Source organism: Nicotiana attenuata, unplaced genomic scaffold, assembly GCF_001879085.1.
Source record: "Nicotiana attenuata strain UT unplaced genomic scaffold, NIATTr2, whole genome shotgun sequence".
In the NCBI taxonomy this organism is placed as follows: Eukaryota; Viridiplantae; Streptophyta; class Magnoliopsida; order Solanales; family Solanaceae; genus Nicotiana; species Nicotiana attenuata.
In genome coordinates this window covers 37,656-55,588 of record NW_017670926.1, presented here as the reverse complement: position 1 = coordinate 55,588, position 17,933 = coordinate 37,656, and the positions used below count along the sequence as shown (strand labels likewise).

General features: G+C 41.4%; 2 protein-coding genes across 2 annotated transcripts; both read left to right on the top strand.

Moving 5' to 3' along the window:
• The first annotated feature begins 9,423 nt into the window (after positions 1-9,423).
• On the top strand, positions 9,424-11,112 carry LOC109244537. Its single transcript, XM_019411646.1, has 3 exons — positions 9,424-9,702; positions 9,856-10,802; positions 11,031-11,112. The coding sequence occupies exons 1-3, from the start codon at positions 9,424-9,426 to the stop codon at positions 11,110-11,112; spliced, it is 1,308 nt and encodes a 435-aa protein (XP_019267191.1).
• Positions 11,113-11,277: 165 nt separating this feature from the next.
• Positions 11,278-16,045, top strand: LOC109244536. The gene is made up of 8 exons (XM_019411645.1): positions 11,278-11,735; positions 12,008-12,142; positions 12,266-12,437; positions 12,479-12,889; positions 12,986-13,561; positions 13,664-14,326; positions 14,620-14,683; positions 15,582-16,045. Exons 1-8 carry the CDS (start codon positions 11,278-11,280, stop codon positions 16,043-16,045), a joined length of 2,943 nt encoding a protein of 980 aa, XP_019267190.1.
• Positions 16,046-17,933: the final 1,888 nt, after the last annotated feature.

Sequence of the window (17,933 nt, the reverse complement as noted above, 5' to 3'; positions counted from 1 at the left end):
TGGGAATAATCAAAGTAAAGAAAAAGAAAAGGTAACAAGTTAGTGAGGATCCTGAAATGTTTGCAATATTTAAACACATATTGCGGAAATGTAAATTCGTATCCTATTTTGGAAACCTCGTTGTGCCCGAGGTAGGCCTAGCGACAAATAACTTGGAGAACTTTTAATGCCAATAAATGCTTCATTTCATAATATATAAAAATAGACGAATCGCAAAAAGATAGTAAGAAGATAAGTCATTACTGGCACTTGGACTTATTACATTTTTAGGAAAAAGGAAATAAATATAGCCTATTTGGTCCCAGAAGTACCTTCCCCAGATTCGATCTTCCGGACTCCATCATATACATCCCCCAGCTCGCGCATCCCCAGTAGCAAGTAAGCTCTGGCCAAATGTCCTCCTTTAGCATTCTGGCAGTTTTCAACCCTCTTTATGACTTTGCCTTCTAGCTCCACTATTCCTCGCTCCAGATATTCCAGTTTCTTGTTGGAAGTGATTGCCATCTCTTTCCATTCCTTGATCAACCTCGCATTCCTCTCATGCATTTCCCGGTGTTCATTCTCAGAGTCGTGGACCCTCTTGCGCAGCCTATTGTACTTGACTTGAGCTTCAGCTTCCTCATCTATTATTCGGTTCCCTCGACCGGCCCCTGGTGTCACCATTCCTTTCAGATAGTCCTCTAACCATGCCGGGTAGAGAGGCTCGCACCCTGCATTATACCTATCTGGCTCAATGGTATTCTTCTCCATAATGATTTTGCAGTGCCACATGTGCTGAGCTTGGCACTTGTAAGGGACATCGTCATCTTGGAAATCTGCGCTGAAATGACTCATCTTGACAACCCTTGGTACAACCTGTTTTCTGCCTGCTTGCCTCATAACTTGCATAGGGACATATGGGTGTATCCTTCTCAACCCGAGCAACACCAAGTGCGGAGCATCCCTGGACCTAATAATAAACTCATATGTTGGGAACCATTCAAACATCCACTGCACATGTTCCTCGGTTAGATTGTCGAAGAACTCTGCCCATTCTTTGGCGCTCTCCGGCTGGGCAATTTTGTTCGGAGTGTAAGTCATCTGCTTAGGGTGGTGGAAGGCAATGTTGTCATTCCAAGCCCTTCGCGGAAATTCCTGGCATTAGTGACCCTTTTGAAAATGCTCCAGCAACCATAATTGTAGCAACAAATTACAACCCTCGAAATGCTTGACCCCTCTTTGACAGCGCTCCAGGGCCCTGTAGATGTCTGCTATGATCATGGGGACTATGTATATATCTGTCCATTAATCCCTTCCATCAAAGTCTTGGCGACCATGGCCAACCTAGTGTGGATTCTTCCCTTTTTCATTGGGAACATCACCAGGCCTAGGAAGCAGACAATGAATACAAACACTCTGCGATGGATGTGACCTAGAGAAGTGAGAGAGATCTCATCATGGTAAGTGCGGAAAGACTTGCTATGGCCATACCTCTCGTACAAGTATTCGAAAGGTATGTAGGCTTCCTTCAAGCACACTAGGTCGGCATTCTTCTTCAGCCCCATCATTTTCAAAAATCCCCTGCCTGTATGATTTTCCGGTACCAATAGCTCGGGACTGTCCCAAGTCAACCCTGCAAGCCCTCCAATTTCTTCTAGGAGTGGTGTCATTTTTATATCACCGAAACGAAATACAGCCCTTTCACTATCCCAGAATAAAGTGGCAACCTCGATCAATTTGTTGTTTGGCTCAATATCTAGCAAGGAAGGCAGGTTACCCAGGTACTTTTTCACATGTTTCTTGTCACTTGAGGAAAGGTCTTCCCACCAATCTAGCAACAATGGTGGGATGTTGCTAATCATACCGAATCTAGGGACCTCGTGCCTCATTTTCTGCAAAACAAAAGGGTTAGACCTTATCCCCACCGTACTCGAATATTTATACATTTATGATCAACATCGGGGTAAAACATGCTTGGAATGATTCAAAAAAGACAAGTTCGTTATGGTAAGAGCCTAAAAATATCCCAGTAGAGTCGCCATGCTGTCGCACCCCTTTTTCTTCCTCCTCGCGGGGAGAGGTCCGGGTTTTGACATTCCATGGGGTGTGATAACTCATTTCCTTTTGGGAATTGGATATTTGAAGAGTCGCCACCTAACGGATTACGGTGCGTTAGGGCACCTCGAATGATTAACTCTTGGATTGGTTTGCATTACCAGAGATCTAGGGTAAGGGCCCGAAATAACCTCGAGGGAAAGGTGTTAGGCACCCCTCTTGGTCCACAACTGTGGGTTTTGACCGAACTTATATTTACAAATTTGTCTAAATAAATACTTGAAACAAATAATTAAGGCATGTTTATATATAACTCAAATAATAAGACAAAGCTTTTGGACAAGTTGTATAAAACAAAGGTTTTAAAATAGAAGAAGGAATTTTGGAAAGGAGGAGTCCTAGGTTGGTTAGCCTATAGGATCACCTCCCACAATGTCCGGTAAACACTCCTCGATGAGGGGCTACACGTGACATTAGTGCGTAGTCATCATACCCCATATCTACCCTTCCCATCCCCTTAGTGTTCATTCAAAGCGAGTATTTGGTCAGCGATCTCTATTATGTGCTGTTACCCATCCCTTCTTAATGGTCCTGGAGAGATTTAGGACCTCTACCTATAGGTGGTTCTGGATAGACCCCTAAGGTTTTAAAGGTGAAAATACTAAGGCGACAGGAAAGAACAATTAGGACTCTTTGCAAATAAGAACAAAAGGGAGCAATTAGAGGCTCAAAGTTTCCTCCTCAAACAAGGCACATAAACAACACGACTCAAGCACAAGAAAGGGCCTTTTTATTAAACAGTATCCTAAGGAAGGATATCTATGTGAATATGCAAAAGACAAGACATATTTTTTATAGACTCAGAAGTAATGACCCTATTAGTTGCCTACTGATTTTTTTTAAAAGCCTGTTAAACCAGAACAACGTAAGTCACAGAAATAGTTTCAGAATTGCAAGTTTTGAAAACGCCCTACAGGTTTGCCTACACGCGGAATACTGATGATTACATTTCATATAGTGAAACAAAGCAGGTTTTGAAACGGACTCTTTAATACCTATAGGCATGCTGTCTAATGACAAATTGAGGCAGTTTTAAAGAACTCGTTTCAAGGAAATATAAAGCACTCAATTAAATCAATTTAGAAGTGAGCTAATCGTTAACCGGATTAATTTATTTAAAAACCAAACTAGTTTAGATCTATAGGCAAAATCTGATGTTGTTCCCTATAGGCATGATATCTAATTTTAAAACTGATTTTAAAGACTTGCAGGCATGATGACTCATGGAAACATACATAAACATTGTTACAACAGAAGTCGTACTTGGATTTATCCTATAGGCATGGCATCTACTTGTGACACTGATTTAAGACCTATTAAACATGATTTCTATTATGGAATCAATTGAAAACTATAGGCATGATCTCTAACATGGTGAGACAAACCTGACACGATGTAAAAGTCCTATAGGTATGTTTTCTACTTATAAAGGCAAACACAGCAAATTGTAAAGTCCTATAGGCATGATTTCTACCCGTATTATTCCACAAACATCTAACTACCCACCCTTTTCACTAATTACCCCAATATTCATTTACTAGTTATTACAGACCATATGAATGAATTACATAAGTAAATAAGAAACTAAGAAGTTATTTTATAGGGAGCCTACAAGTAGGCCCAGATTTTCAAAGCCTCCAATAGCCTCAAATGCCTTAATTTCATAAACAAAGTCATAGTCTAGGCGCACCAAAGTTCCCTAAGGATCTCAAGGATCCCGGGCAGTGCTTACACCTAGACTTAGTAACCAAAATTGAATAAGTGCAGTGTGGAAGGGCCAGCCTCAGTATGCCAGAGTTTAGAGGTTTCTCAAGAGGAGCCCAAGGCAGTACACATACCGGAGGGGGCAGAACTTATTGACTTAGGAGTAGAGTGAACGTGCTTGATACAAGTTGAAAGGTTATAAAGGGAAAATTGTATTAAAGGGAAGTTTGTTTGAAATAAATTAGTAAAACAATAGAGACAGTTTGAAGAGAGAGTGAAGTAGTAAACAACAGTCCAAACACAACACCCTTAAGACAGGTTCATACACAGCAAGGAATCACAGAACCAAAGCAGGTTAAGTATTCACAAGCAGGGGTCAAGGGATTTTGGGATACATAGAACACATGATTGTAAACACATAACAAGCAAAGGTCTTAGGAATTGGTACAGACATGCTTAGATACAACTGATCAGACATAGTCACAAAACCAGCAATTCTTAAGGGGGTTCAGTATAGACAACAAGATTTAAGAATCAATCCCAGATTCATAAGTTAGGAGTGCAGACTATTTAGAGGGGGGGTGGTAACATGCTCATATTGATTCTAAGGAAGGGGAGTTCATGACATGCTAATCATACAAGCATATTAACTGCAGGTTTCACAGCAAAATCATAAGTAAAAGCAAACTAGAAACAAGATGAATTGAAGCAATAAAAGAACCATATTGATTTTGGAACTTAAACTGAAATTAGAACATATCAGTAATGAAGACAGTAAACAAAAGTGAAGGATCATGAGAATACAATAGTTAGCCTTGGCTTGCAACCGGCTAACTCAGAATAGTAGCAAGTAGCACAAAAGAGAGAGAGCAGAAGGCTTAAGTGTGAGAGAGAAAGGTTTTGAACCAAGAGTGTTCGTGTGTTGTGTTAATGAAAGAGTGTGTATATATAGTTTGAAAGTAGGTATCAAATAAGGTAAAAATCAAAGTTCATCTATAATTATGGGGACTCAAAATCAATCAGTCACAAAATCATGGTAAGTACTCCTTTAATTGAGGAGTCAACATCAAACAGTAATAAACATGTGGAAAATAAGGAAGGAAATCGTATAAGGCTGATCATAACAAATAAGGAAAAATTTTCTGCATAGTACAAGTACAAACATGTAATAGAGGCTAGGTTCAGCATATTTCAATCAAGGAAAGACTTAAGAAATCAATTAATAGCGTAATTGGCCAAAGAATAAGGTCAGAAAATATTTTACAAGGTTAAAAATTAGTAAAGATATCATGCGAAATCAGTGAAAGATCAATCACAAAGATTCAAGGAATTAAAAGTAGAAAATAGCACTGATTTAGCACAACTTTATAAGAACAAGCACATAGTAAGCAAAAACTAGAACTCTAAGAGGTCGAGTAGGACAAAAATCATTTATAAATTGGATTCATGTAGAACATAGTGTGAATTAGTAGAATAAGCATGATACAGGCAAGAGAAGTGAAGAATCAGAAACATTGGTGAATAAAATAGGGTAAAATCACACAATAGGCAGGGATGGCCGTAATTAGGAACCTTAACAAGCAATCATAAGTGTCACGATCCTAGTTCACCAACCGTGAACATGTCATGACGGCACCTGGTCCCCAAGACCAGGTAAGCCTATTATTGCGGAAACATAACAATCGCGAAAAAATAGAGAAATTCAAATTAAATATCTAAAGAAAACTGTACTGAATGCCGCTCGGCATGTACAACTCGATAACACAAATCTAAGACAATTCCCAAAACCCAGAAACTCACGGGCAACACAGGCTACAGAAGTATATAGTATGGCTCCAAAACTCCAGAATATCTAGCAACCGAAAGAGAGAAAACTAAGTACTAAAGATAGAGTAAGAGAGGGACTCGTTGGTCTGCGGACGCAGCAGATCTACCTCGAAGTCTCCGAAATCCTCCTGCCTCACTGATAGTGCGCCTGAGTAGAGGTACCTGGATGATCTGCACATGAAAAACATGCGCAGGAAGGGCATGAGTACACCACATCGGTACTCAGTAAGTGCCAAGCCTACCCTCGGTTGGGTAGTGACGAGGAAGGTCAGGGCCCTACTGAGGAAAAAATATAACAATATCAATAATTAACAGCGTGGAAATCTGACAGAAATAATAAATACAGCAGTGTAATAAGGCAAGTCAACGAGGCAATACTAACTACCAGGATAGAGTAAAACATAGAGTAAACACAGCTCAATGTCAAGATACCAATGAGGGTCTCCCAGGATACCGTCCTGTAGCCCTTTCCTCAACTGTCTACTGGATCTCCCGGAATACCGTCCCATAGTCCAACTCACGTACCAATACCAGAGGATCTCCTGGGATACCGTCCCGTAGTCCAATCATCAATGTGCAGGGGGATCTACCGGGATACCGTCCTGTAGTCCCAAAGTAAAAGTGCAGGGGGTGATAATAGGCAAAATCTAGATGATTTAGCTATTATGTATGCTTTCGCTTGATTATATTCCAAGGTCATATTATGATTAATTGATGAAATATGGGCTCTAATTGTGAATTGTATATATCTCAGGGTAAGAAGCTTATATTATGCTAGAAAATGTGATTTGGAACCATTTTGGAGCAACAAAGATCCCTCGGAGTTTTGTATGGTTGAAGACAAGGCAAAATATCAAGGCCACAGCACAACTGGGCTAGCGCGCCCAAATGCGCTGCAGCGCTAATAAATGCGCGGCCAAGACAGAACCTCAGCAAACTAGCGCGGCCAAATGCGCGGTCAAATGCGCTGCAGCGCTAGTCCAAAATCCNGTGTAGGGGTGGCTTTTGAGTGAAACCAATAAAAGAAAGAAAGGTGCACTTGTTTTGTAGATTAATACACCACTAGCAGAAATTGGAAAATTTTGAAAATTTGAAAAGAAGAAAAAAAGGGGGGGGGGGGGGGGGGGAGAAGAATAATCTGAAAAAAATTGAGAGATGAATACATTGTGGCTTGTTCTTGCTAGTGGGGTATAAATTACAGTGGTGCTTGAAGAAAGAGGCAACATTGTTGGGAGCGATTTTAGTTTTGAAATTGAAGTGGGATTGAAGAATGTGCGCTCAGAGTGATTATGTGATGTGTTAAAGTGCTTAGGAGGGTGAACCACTTATTCCTAAATATATCCTACCCGTCCCTTAGCCCACATTACAACCATGAAAAAGTCCTAATTGATTTTAGATCGAGTGAGCCTACATTAGTAGAGATTTACATTAAGGGCAAGCTTATGGTACCAATTGCATGCATGTGACTTCTTTTGTGAGGGTGAGCGATTTCTTTTAATATATGTGAGCATGAGACTCAAATGTGCGGATTGATTTTATTCCCCTTACTGTGATTGTGAGGGCATGTGATTTATGAAAGAGAGGCAAGTCTTGACTTCCGTATAGAGTACTTTGAGGAAGTATGAATATTGCATGGCACTTGAGAGTCGACTTGTGAGGCTAGGATTGTTCACTGATAGGTGTAATGTATGTGAATTGTTCTGAGTGTAATGCGTTAGGGGATAGGGTTGAGTGAAGGAACCTATAGAAAGTATAAGGTGATTGCTCGAGGACTAGCAATGAATTAAGTGTGGGGTGTTGATAAGAGGCTGAATTTAGGTAATTTAGCGATTATTTATGCTCCCGTTTGATTATGTTCCGATGTTATAATGTGGTTAATTGATAAAAAATGGGCTCTAATTGTGAATCATATACATTGCAGGATGAGGAGCCTATGTGATGCCTTAAGGAGGTGATTGGAACTACTTTAGAGCAAAAACGACCCCTCGGAGCTAAGGACGAACGAAGACGAGGAGAAAAATCAAGGAAGTAAAATGCTGGGCTAGCGCGCCCAGGTGCGCGCCCGCGCATATTGTAGCGCGTCCAGAACATAAGGTTGGCTTACTAGCGCGGTCAGATGCGCGCCCATATGCGCGACCGTGCTAGTCCGAATTCCGGAAATTGTTTGCCAGGGGTATAATTGGAAATCTGGAGGAAACCCACTTAACCTATATAAAGTCAAGCTCGCCCAAGGATTATTTATCAAGTTTTTCATAGTCTAGAGGGAGAAATAGAGAGGCAAGAGGCAAGGAGGAGATTTAACCATCAGTTTCTTCTTTTCTTCTCGTTGTTTTTGCTAATTGTGATGAATTTGAACCCTATTGTGATGAACATGAGTATGAGTGGCTAAACACCCATTGTTCTGGGGTTGTGTTTTAGCCATGAATATTGTTGTTTGATATTAGCTTGACCTTGATTATAATTCACCACTATATGGTTGTTTCTTCAATTCTGTGTTTAATTGCTTAATTGTCTGGCCAACAGTTTGGTTCTTTTACTATCTATGCTATGCTTGGGAAAGCGATGTTTAGATTAGAGAAGAATTGAAGAGAGCATGATCTTAACCCTTAGGGGGAGCGGATTTGTGGTTAGGATAGAATATACCTAGTCACCGTGCTTANTTCTAATAGGTTGATTCCATAGGAATATAGGCGTTAATCTATTGAGAATAGGTGAGTAGTACTTCGGGAGAAGGCTATGAGAGCATTTATCGATTAATTAGCAATCATGGGTGAATTATATGAAAGGGAGAGTTAATTAGAACACAATACGAATGGTGAATCGATCACAACCCTGGAATACTTGTCTCTACTGAATACACAACAATCAATTCTTTACTTGATAATTTAGTTTTACTTAGAATCGTAGTATAATATAATCATATCATTGGATTTTGATTTTAGCTAGATTGAATAGCAATTTGAGTAATTCCGTGAGTAGTTTACACAAGTCTCTGTGGGTTCGACACTCAACTTATCATTATATTACTTGTCGACCACGTATACTTGCGTGTGCGTTTGGCCGCAACAAAATACATTTGCAAAAATCAAGTTGTTGATTATCATGAAATTCATCGGGATAATTGTTTTTCCTTCTATTTTTGTAACCCAAATCTGAATGTTACTCTCAGACACCAATGTAAAGTCCCTTTCAAGCATTTTTCTTTAAATACGAATACAGTAATCGAATCAAAACCATTAGTATGATCCTTTTTTTTAATTATACAGCCCATACTCATGTTGGGAAAGCTTTATATAAAATAAAAACATAGCTTATTTCAAAAGCATGATGAAGTTATTACGTTCGTGTTCATAAAGATTTATCAGAAAACATTCCAAGATGTTTATCAAAGTCAAGTCCCACTAAATTCATATAATTGAAGAGTAACATAACCAATCTAACTTCAGTTTTTCCATGATAATTACAAGAAAAGTTTCTTCTTTGCTCGTCAAGAAAAGAAGCACATAGCAAAAGAAATGCTACTACGTACAATTGCAAAGGATCTCTGAAAAATAAATCCAGATGCAATATTTCAAGGTAGCAGTTTCAAAGACAACATGATGAAATAATTAAAGCACAAACAATCTCCTTCCTCTCGATCCCGAAATTGAACAAACACTTCACAGATTGAGGAGGGAGGTGGACGCGAGAACTAGAATTGAAAGAGAGTTGGACATCGTAGTTCAACCACAGCCAATTGAGATGGCAGGTAATGAGGAACGCGCGGTGATTGAAGCCGCAAGGCCCAGTCTGGCTAATATGACTCAGGCTATCGTGAAGCCTGACATCACTGGGCACTTTGAACTGAAACAATACATGGTGCAGCTGATCCAGTCCACAGGGCAATTTGTAGGTCTACCTCATGAAGACCCACAGAGACATATTCAGAATTTCTTGGAAATTACGGATACTTACAACTATCCAAACGTTTCCAAGGACTATGTCAGACTGACACTTTTCCCCTTTTCTCTGCTCGGGGAAGCTAAGGAGTGGTTGAATAAAGAGCCAGCTAATTCAATCCGCACGTGGGATGATCTGGCAAGGAAGTTCTTAATCAAGTTTTTTCCCACCAAGAAAACAAAGATGTTGAGGAGTCAAATTCTTGGGTTCGAACAACGAGCTGGCGAGACACTTCGTCAAGCATGGGAAAGATACAAGAAATTGCTCAGAGACTGTCCTCATCATTGCCAGACAGACGAGGTACTGGGTCACACTTTTGTAGATGGGCTAGATGATGCTTCAAAGATGAATCTCGATTCAGCTTGTGGGGGTAGTTGTATGGCCAAACCGCAAGGTGATGGTGACTCACGAAAGGCAGTTAAGCAAAAATCAGCTGGGTTACTTGAGCTTGACGAGGTGTCAGCAATGAGAGCTGAAATTGCAAGGCTGTCCAATCAGATGACGAGGATGACAATGCAGCAGCCACAGCCAATGCAACAGGTACAACAGATGACTATTTGCTGCGAACTGTGTGGTGACAGTCATACGAGTGATATGTGCCCCACAAATCCAGAATCCATCTATTATGTAGGGCAGCAAAATAGAGGCCCACCGAACCAGCATGCACAATACGGGAATTCCTACAATCCAAATTGGAGGAATCATCCCAACTTCTCATGGGGTGGAAATCAGCAGAATCAGAATCAGTATAGGCCCCAAGGGGGTTTTAATCAGCCTCAGAGACCACCCCAACAAATGGAAGAGAGCACAAATGATTTACTAAAGAAGCTGTTGATTGACAATCAGCAACTCAGGACCGACTTCAGAAATCTTGAGAGGCAGATGGGGCAGTTAGCAACGAATCAAAACACTAGACCTACAGGAGCCCTCCCCAGTGATACAGAAAAGAATCCGCAAGTGAATGCAGTTACACTTAGAAACGGGAGGGAACTTGAGGAAGTGCCAAAGAAAAGGAAAGATAAGCCCGTGCCTGAGGGGGAGTTGATCCCTAAAGTGACAAATGAGCCAAAGAAGACTGCTGAAATTCCAGAGCCAGTGGGGGCCCCAAGGCCACCACCACCTTTTCCCCAGAGATTGCAGAAAAAGAATGATGATCACATGTTCGGCAAATTTCTCTCTATGTTGAGCCAGGTTCAATTGAATATCCCACTTGTTGATGTACTCCGTGAAATTCCAAAGTATGCTAAGTACATAAAAGATATAGTGGTTCACAAGAGAAGATTAACTGAATTTGAGACAGTTGCACTTACTGAGGAGTGCACTTCTAGGGTCCAAAATAAGCTCCCTCAAAAGCTTAAGGATCCTGGCAGCTTCACGATTCCTGTGCGCATTGGTAATATTGATGTGGGTCGTGCTCTTTGTGATTTGGGGGAAAGTATAAATCTGATGCCCCTATCGTTGTTCAGGCAATTGGGTCTTGGAGCTCCGAGGCCAACTACTGTGATGTTACAGCTGGCTGACAGGTCGATAGCACACCCTGAGGGGTGATTGAAGATGTGTTGCTGCAAATTGGGAAATTCATCTTCCCTGCTGATTTCATTATCCTCGATTATGAGGCTGATGAACTGGTCCCAATCATATTAGGGCGACCTCTCCTGGCTACCGGTGACGCAATTATCAAAGTGAGAGAGGGAAAGATGATCTTGAGGGTAGATGAGGAGGAAGCAGTTTTCGATGTCTACAAAGCAATCCAACTCCCCCCGTCACTATGAGGAGCTGTCCATGAAATCAGTTATTGAGGTTGATGAGCAAATTCGTGATCCAAGTGTATATCTAGACGATTCTCTAGAGAAAGCACTTATGTTATTTGATAGCCTGGGGAATGATGAGGAGGTTGAGGAGATGATGCACATTCTTGATACGTCTTGTGCATACATGCAGGGGACACACCCCTTTGAACCTTTGAACAGGCCACAGGGACCTCCTCCAAAGCCGTCAATTGAGGAAGCCCCAAAATTGGAGCTTAAACCTCTCCCATCTCACCTGCAATATGCTTATTTGGGAGACTCTGACACTTTACCCGTTATTGTTTCTTCTGACTTGTCTAAATTGCAGGAAGAAAAGCTGTTGAGAGTGCTACGAGAGCACAAGCGAGCAATTGGGTGGACGATGTCCGACATAAAGGGCATTAGTCCAGCCTTTGCATGCACAAAATCCTTATGGAGGACGGACACAAGCCCAGTGTCGAGCAACAACGACAACTTAACCCAATCATGAAAGAGGTGGTAAGAAAAGAAGTGATTAAGTGGCTTGATGCAGGTATTGTATTTCCTATCTCAGACAGCAAATGGGTAAGCCCCGTCCAATGTGTACCCAAGAAAGGGGGGATGACTGTGGTAGTTAATGAGAATAATGATTTAATCCCTACAAGAACTGTTACCAGGTGGAGAATTTGCATTGACTATAGAAAATTAAACAATGCCACCCGGAAGGATCACTTTCCCCTCTCCTTTATCGACCAATTGCTTGATAGATTAGCTGGCCAGAAGTGCTACTGCTTCTTGGATGGTTACTCTGGGTATAATCAGATTTCTATAGCCCCAGAGGACCAAGAGAAGACCATTTTTACGTGTCCTTATGGCACGTATGCGTTCAAGAGAATGCCCTTTGGTCTTTGTAATGCACCTGCGACTTTTCAAAGGTGTATGATGGCCATTTTCACTGATATGGTCGAGAGGTTTGTAGAAGTATTCATGGATGATTTTTCTGTTTTTGGATGTTCTTTTGATAACTGCTTAATGAACCTCGATAAAGTACTTGCTCGGTGTGAAGAGACTAACTTGGTGCTAAACTGGGAAAAGTGCCATTTGAAGGTATAGTCTTGGGACACAAGGTGTCCAAAGATGGGTTGCAGGTGGACAAGGCAAAGGTGGAAGCAATTGAAAAACTGCCTCCACCGATATCTGTCAAAGGCATCCGCAGTTTCTTGGGCCATGCAGGTTTTTATCGTCGTTTTATTAAAGATTTCTCGAAAATTTCATCTCCCTTGTGCAGGTTGCTTGAGAAGGATGTTGCCTTCAAATTTGATGATGCCTGTCTGAAGGCATTCGAGGAGCTGAAGGGCAGGTTGGTGACTGCACCGATCATAGTTGCTCCGGATTGGGAGCAACCATTTGAATTGATGTGCGACGCAAGCGACTTAGCTATTGGAGCTGTCTTGGGGCAAAGGAGAAACAAGATCTTTCATTCCATCTACTATGCGAGCAAGACCCTGAACCCAGCTCAGATGAACTATACCGTCACTGAAAAAGATTTACTTGCAGTGGTGTGGGCGTTTGACAAGTTCCGATCATATCTTGTGGGGACCAAAGTCATCGTCTACACAGATCATTCAGCCATCAGGTACTTGTTTGAGAAAAAGGACGCCAAGCCGAGATTGATTCGGTGGGTCCTACTGTCTCAAGAGTTTGATTTGGAGATCCGGGATCGTAAAGGAACAGAAAATCAAGTGGCAGATCACCTATCCAGATTAGAAAATCGGAACCATGTGGCTGAAGGGGGTGCAATCAAAGAAACATTCCCTGATGAGCAGTTATTGGCAATCACCTCAAGCACAGCTCCGTGGTATGCAGACTATGTGAACTTTATTGCAAGTGGAGTGACACCACCAGAATTGACACCAGACAATAGAAGAAGGTTCTTGCATGACGTGAGGCTTTACATGTGGGATGGGCCATTCTTGTACAGGCTCTGTGCTGATCAGTTGGTGCGGAGATGTGTTCCTGAGGAAGAAATGAGCTCCATACTTCATAGCTGTCACTCCTCGCCATATGGGGGTCATCACGGTGGAGACAGAACCGCTCAGAAAGTGCTGCAATCAGGTTTTTATTGGCCAAAATTGTTTAGGGATGCACACGCCTTTGTTAAAATGTGTGACAGGTGCCAGAGAACCGGAACGATCACGAAGAAGCACGAGATGCCACTGCATAACATTCTGGTAGTGGAGCTATTCGATGTTTGGGGAATTGACTTCATGGGACAGTTTCCATACTCTAACGGTCATAGGTACATCTTGGTGGCAGTTGACTATGTGTCTAAGTGGGTGGAGGCCATTGCTCTCCCTACTAACGACGCAAAGGTGGTGGTAAGCTTTGTCAAGAAGCACATCTTTACCCGTTTTGGAACTCCTAGAATGTTGATCAGCGATGGAGGTACACATTTCTGCAATAAACTGTTGAACAACGTCCTTGCAAAGTATGGGGTCAAGCATAAAGTCTCCACTGCCTATCACCCACAGACGAGTGGTCAAGTGGAGGTTTCAAACCGAGAGGTCAAGCAGATTCTTGAGAAAACGGTGAGTGCAAATAGAAAAGATTGGGCCGGGAAGTTAGACGATGCATTATGGGCGTACCGAACAGCATACAAAACTCCCATAGGTGCTTCTCCGTATAGATTAGTGTATGGGAAGGCATGTCACTTGCCCGTCGAGCTTGAGCACAAGGCCTATTGGGCAATAAAGAAGTTGAATATGGATGGGGACTTGGCTGGAGAGAAGAGGTTGCTGCAACTAGATGAGCTCGAGGAGTTTCGATTACACGCATATGAGAATGCCAAATTGTACAAAAAGAAGACTAAGAGGTGGCATGACAAGCACATTCAATTTCGAGAGTTCGAGCCAGGGCAAGAAGTTCTTTTGTTCAATTCGAGATTGAAACTTTTTCCTGGAAAGCTTAAATCTCGTTGGTCAGGCCCTTTTGTTGTGGTAAGCGTGAAACCTCATGGAGCCGTGGAACTGAGAGATATAAGTTAAACTGGCACATTGTTGGTGAACGGTCAGCGGATAAAACATTACTGGGGTGGTGACTCTGCACGTCACAAGACCTCGGTGGATTTGAAGGATGCTTGAGAACATGTTGAGTCGTGCCGCGACGTTAAATCAGGCGCTGGATGGGAGGCAACCCATTGAAATGTTGTAACCGTTGTGCCACGACGTTAAATAAGGCACTGGTTGGGAGGCAACCCAACGATAGTTGTAGTGTTAATTTTGTGTTTTAGGAAGAGCTAACCAATGCAGGTGACAGAGGGTGGATGCAAAGGCCATTGAACAAGGTAAGAACAGGTGAAAAAATTGAAAGAAAAATTGCCCAGACGCGAGGCAGCGCACTTGGACGCGCACTTGAGCGCGCTAAAATGAAAACATTCTGCCTTGGCCGCGCTAAAAAATGCGCGGCAGCGCATTTGACCGCGCTACTAGCGCTGCAGCGCATTTGACCGCGCTTCTGGGCGTGCTAAAATGAAAACATTCTGCCTTGGCCGCGCATTTTTTAGCGCTGCAGCGCATCTGACCGCGCATGCCCCTTTTAAATTCCGGCGTTTTAGTGTAAATTTTTTTTTATTTTCTTTATTTTAGTTTTCTTTTTCTTTTTCACCTAACTTACTTACCCTCAAGTTACTTACCCACCTCCCCAATTCACTCAACCTCTCCCACCTCCCCAATTCATACGACCAAAATCCCCAACCCTTCACTCAAATTCTTCCAGTGTTTTCCCCCCACATTCCACCAACTTAATCACCCATCTTCTTCTCCACTATCCCTCTCCACAGGTATGAACCCTAGTTTCTCCTTCTCTTTCTCATCTCTCTGTTTTTCTATTTTTTTTATTATTTTATTATTTTCTTTTTTTTTCCAGAGTTTGTGTATATATATACCTTAGTTTTAGTAGTTGTATGTAGTTTTAATGTAGAGATTTTGGTGCCATATGTTGTGGCGTTAGTAGATGATAAGTGTGGCGTGGAATCCCCCGTGATTGGTAATGTTGGAGAATGTAGGTGGGTGTGTCTTGCTCTATCATGCTTAAAAAAGAGTTGTGAAGGCCTAATGCCCACAATGTGTTTGTGGAAAGGTCCCAATGAACATGAGTATATAGTTTGTGACCCCGGATGCGTGTGAAGTCTGAGTAACCGCATTGAGTCACAAATTTTTTGTTGGGCTGTGATAATGTGTTATTGTTTTACAGGTATCATGACTCCTTCCAAGAAACGACGTACCACAAGGGCTTCATCGAGCAGTCAAGCTGGCTCAGCTAGGTCACGAGGGGCTGCCCCTGCACCCTCTTTTGATGCTACTAAGTTTGTATCGGCCAAAGCTCAGGCCCTATTTGCGGAAAAGGCTCGTCGAAAGCCTATTCCGGAGAGAGGTGTTGACATTCGATGGCTTCAGAAATTTTGCCCTCGTATGTATGATGAGTTGATGAGGCGGGGATTGCAAACATTCCTCAATGAGCCCGGTGAGGCCAATGCCATGGTTGTAAGGGAGTTCTACGCCAACATGCCAGAGCATAATAATGGGATAGTCACGGTACGCCGGCGAGCGGTGAATGCCTCTGTGGAGGCAATACGGGCGACCTATCAACTGCATCCTCCCCCGGAGACTGGTGATTACTTTCATGATTATGGGCGCCACCCAATGACCGACAGATAATGGGAGAGATTCTTTGAGACTATTTGTGTACCCGGTGTAGACATGTGATTTTTGATCCTCCCTAAGATTTTTTAAATTTTAGCATGTAAATATTTTATGTAGGCCTAATATAGCTATTTCAGCCATTTTTGACTTCTTTCCTTTATTTTCGTCATAAAAATGGAAAATTACAAAAATATTTTAGCTTACGTATCTTTCATAAATTTAAATAAGAATTATACAAAAATAGTACCTTATTTTTATCTTTACATAATCTTGAAAATACAAAAAATATATAATAGTTTAATGTTAGATTTTGCATTGTGTAGTATTTTTATCTTATTTTAAAAGGAATCAATTAAGGTGTTGGATCACGATTTTAAGAGTTTTAGAGCCCAGTTCTTGGCCCAATTCGGATTAGTCCATTAAGCCTAGAGACCCTTCTAAACTCTTCTTTGGAACAAAAACAAATAAAAAAAGACCCTAAGGACTTAACACAAAAGACCTAGGGACTAATTAGCAAAATACACAAAATACACCTAGACCTAGACCCTACCCCTATAAATTAATACACCAAAAACGCTTAAAAATCAGAGAATCCGCCGCTTTCTTGAGCAAAAAATACACAAAACCAAAAGACCAAAAAAAGGCTGCCGGCCATCTTCTTCCTCAAAGTTCATCATTTTTATTCCAAGTGAATCCTATCAGCAGCTCCATGACGTAACCATAAAGACCTGAAAAACTCAAAAAAAAAGCATCTATGTAAAACTCACAAAAACCAGCTCTTCATCATCACAAACTTTCAGCGTTTTCTCCATAAAAAGTAGCTGAAAAATCACGCCAAAAAGGCTCCAAACCAGTGCGAAAATCAACTTGAAACCACCATCCAAACCCAGTAGAGATGAGCCCATTCGGGGACGCCGACTTCGATCGCCGGCGAGTTCTTCGGCCGTAGCTCAGTCCCAATGTTGGTTCTGTTCGTGCGCCCGTTTGGTCTTCGAGCTTGTCGCCTTTGTACACCAGTTGATTTCTTAATAAAAGGAGTTTTCTACTCATTACAGGTTCATATATTTTTTTCCTCTCTTAAATTTTTCTCTGATCATGAATGGCTCGACATATGTTATTTTGTCCATCAAATTTTGGTCTGCTCTATTTTGTTGAATGTCGAGTTAGTTCTCTGTGGCTCCATTCCTATGGAATGTTTAGCATCTTATCAACAAAGCCTTTTGTGAATATATGAATTACTATTATGTTTATTAGAACACATTGATGAAGTAATGGTTTAGGCGTTGTTGTGGAGAAATTTTGGTCCATCTTTGTTTACTCATTATTCTTGAATATGTTTATAGTGAGAAGCATTATATATTTATTGTTGGCAGTGTGTTTGAATATTCATTTGGGCTTAGCTTAAAAGATACTAAATTGGTATTTGGCAGGACACTTCCCTAATCTACCGAGTCCTATTGTCTCTTTAATTACCCAAATTACGTTAACCTTTTTGTGTTAGTTAGCTTCTGCAAATTCTTGGTTGTTATAATCTATTTGTATGGTAATACATGTCATTAAGAATAGTAATGAAAGGAGAACCACAATTTGATTAAGCAAAAATGGGACCATTGTTCATCTGTTAAGTGAGTCATGCTAGCTAGCTTTTATAGAAAAATTAGGGTGTGCCATGTTGAATAAAATCCATAAATTCATGGCCTTCATCTTAACTAATTTTAATCCTTTAGAAATCGAGGTGCCCATGCCAAACAAAATGATAATTGCATGGCCCTCATTTTAATTACAATCCTTTGAAATTAGAATCGAGGCGTGCCATTTAGCAAATTTTCATGGCCCTCGCAAAGTTGAAAACGCGTAGTTGCTTTAGGTGCGTTTTTTTTAATATTTACCTTCTAAACTCGGG

Coding starts and splice junctions, on each gene's coding strand:
- LOC109244537 (XM_019411646.1), top strand. CDS start 9,424: ATGACTCAGGCTATCGTGAAGCCTGACATCACTGGGCACTTTGAACTG. Junction 9,703..9,855: donor TCCGCACGTGGGATGATCTG/GCAAGGAAGTTC, acceptor CATCATTGCCAG/ACAGACGAGGTACTGGGTCA. Junction 10,803..11,030: donor GTACTCCGTGAAATTCCAAA/GTATGCTAAGTA, acceptor ATCGTTGTTCAG/GCAATTGGGTCTTGGAGCTC.
- LOC109244536 (XM_019411645.1), top strand. CDS start 11,278: ATGAGGAGGAAGCAGTTTTCGATGTCTACAAAGCAATCCAACTCCCCC. Junction 13,562..13,663: donor TGCCACTGCATAACATTCTG/GTAGTGGAGCTA, acceptor TATGTGTCTAAG/TGGGTGGAGGCCATTGCTCT. Junction 14,327..14,619: donor GGTCAGGCCCTTTTGTTGTG/GTAAGCGTGAAA, acceptor TTTGTGTTTTAG/GAAGAGCTAACCAATGCAGG.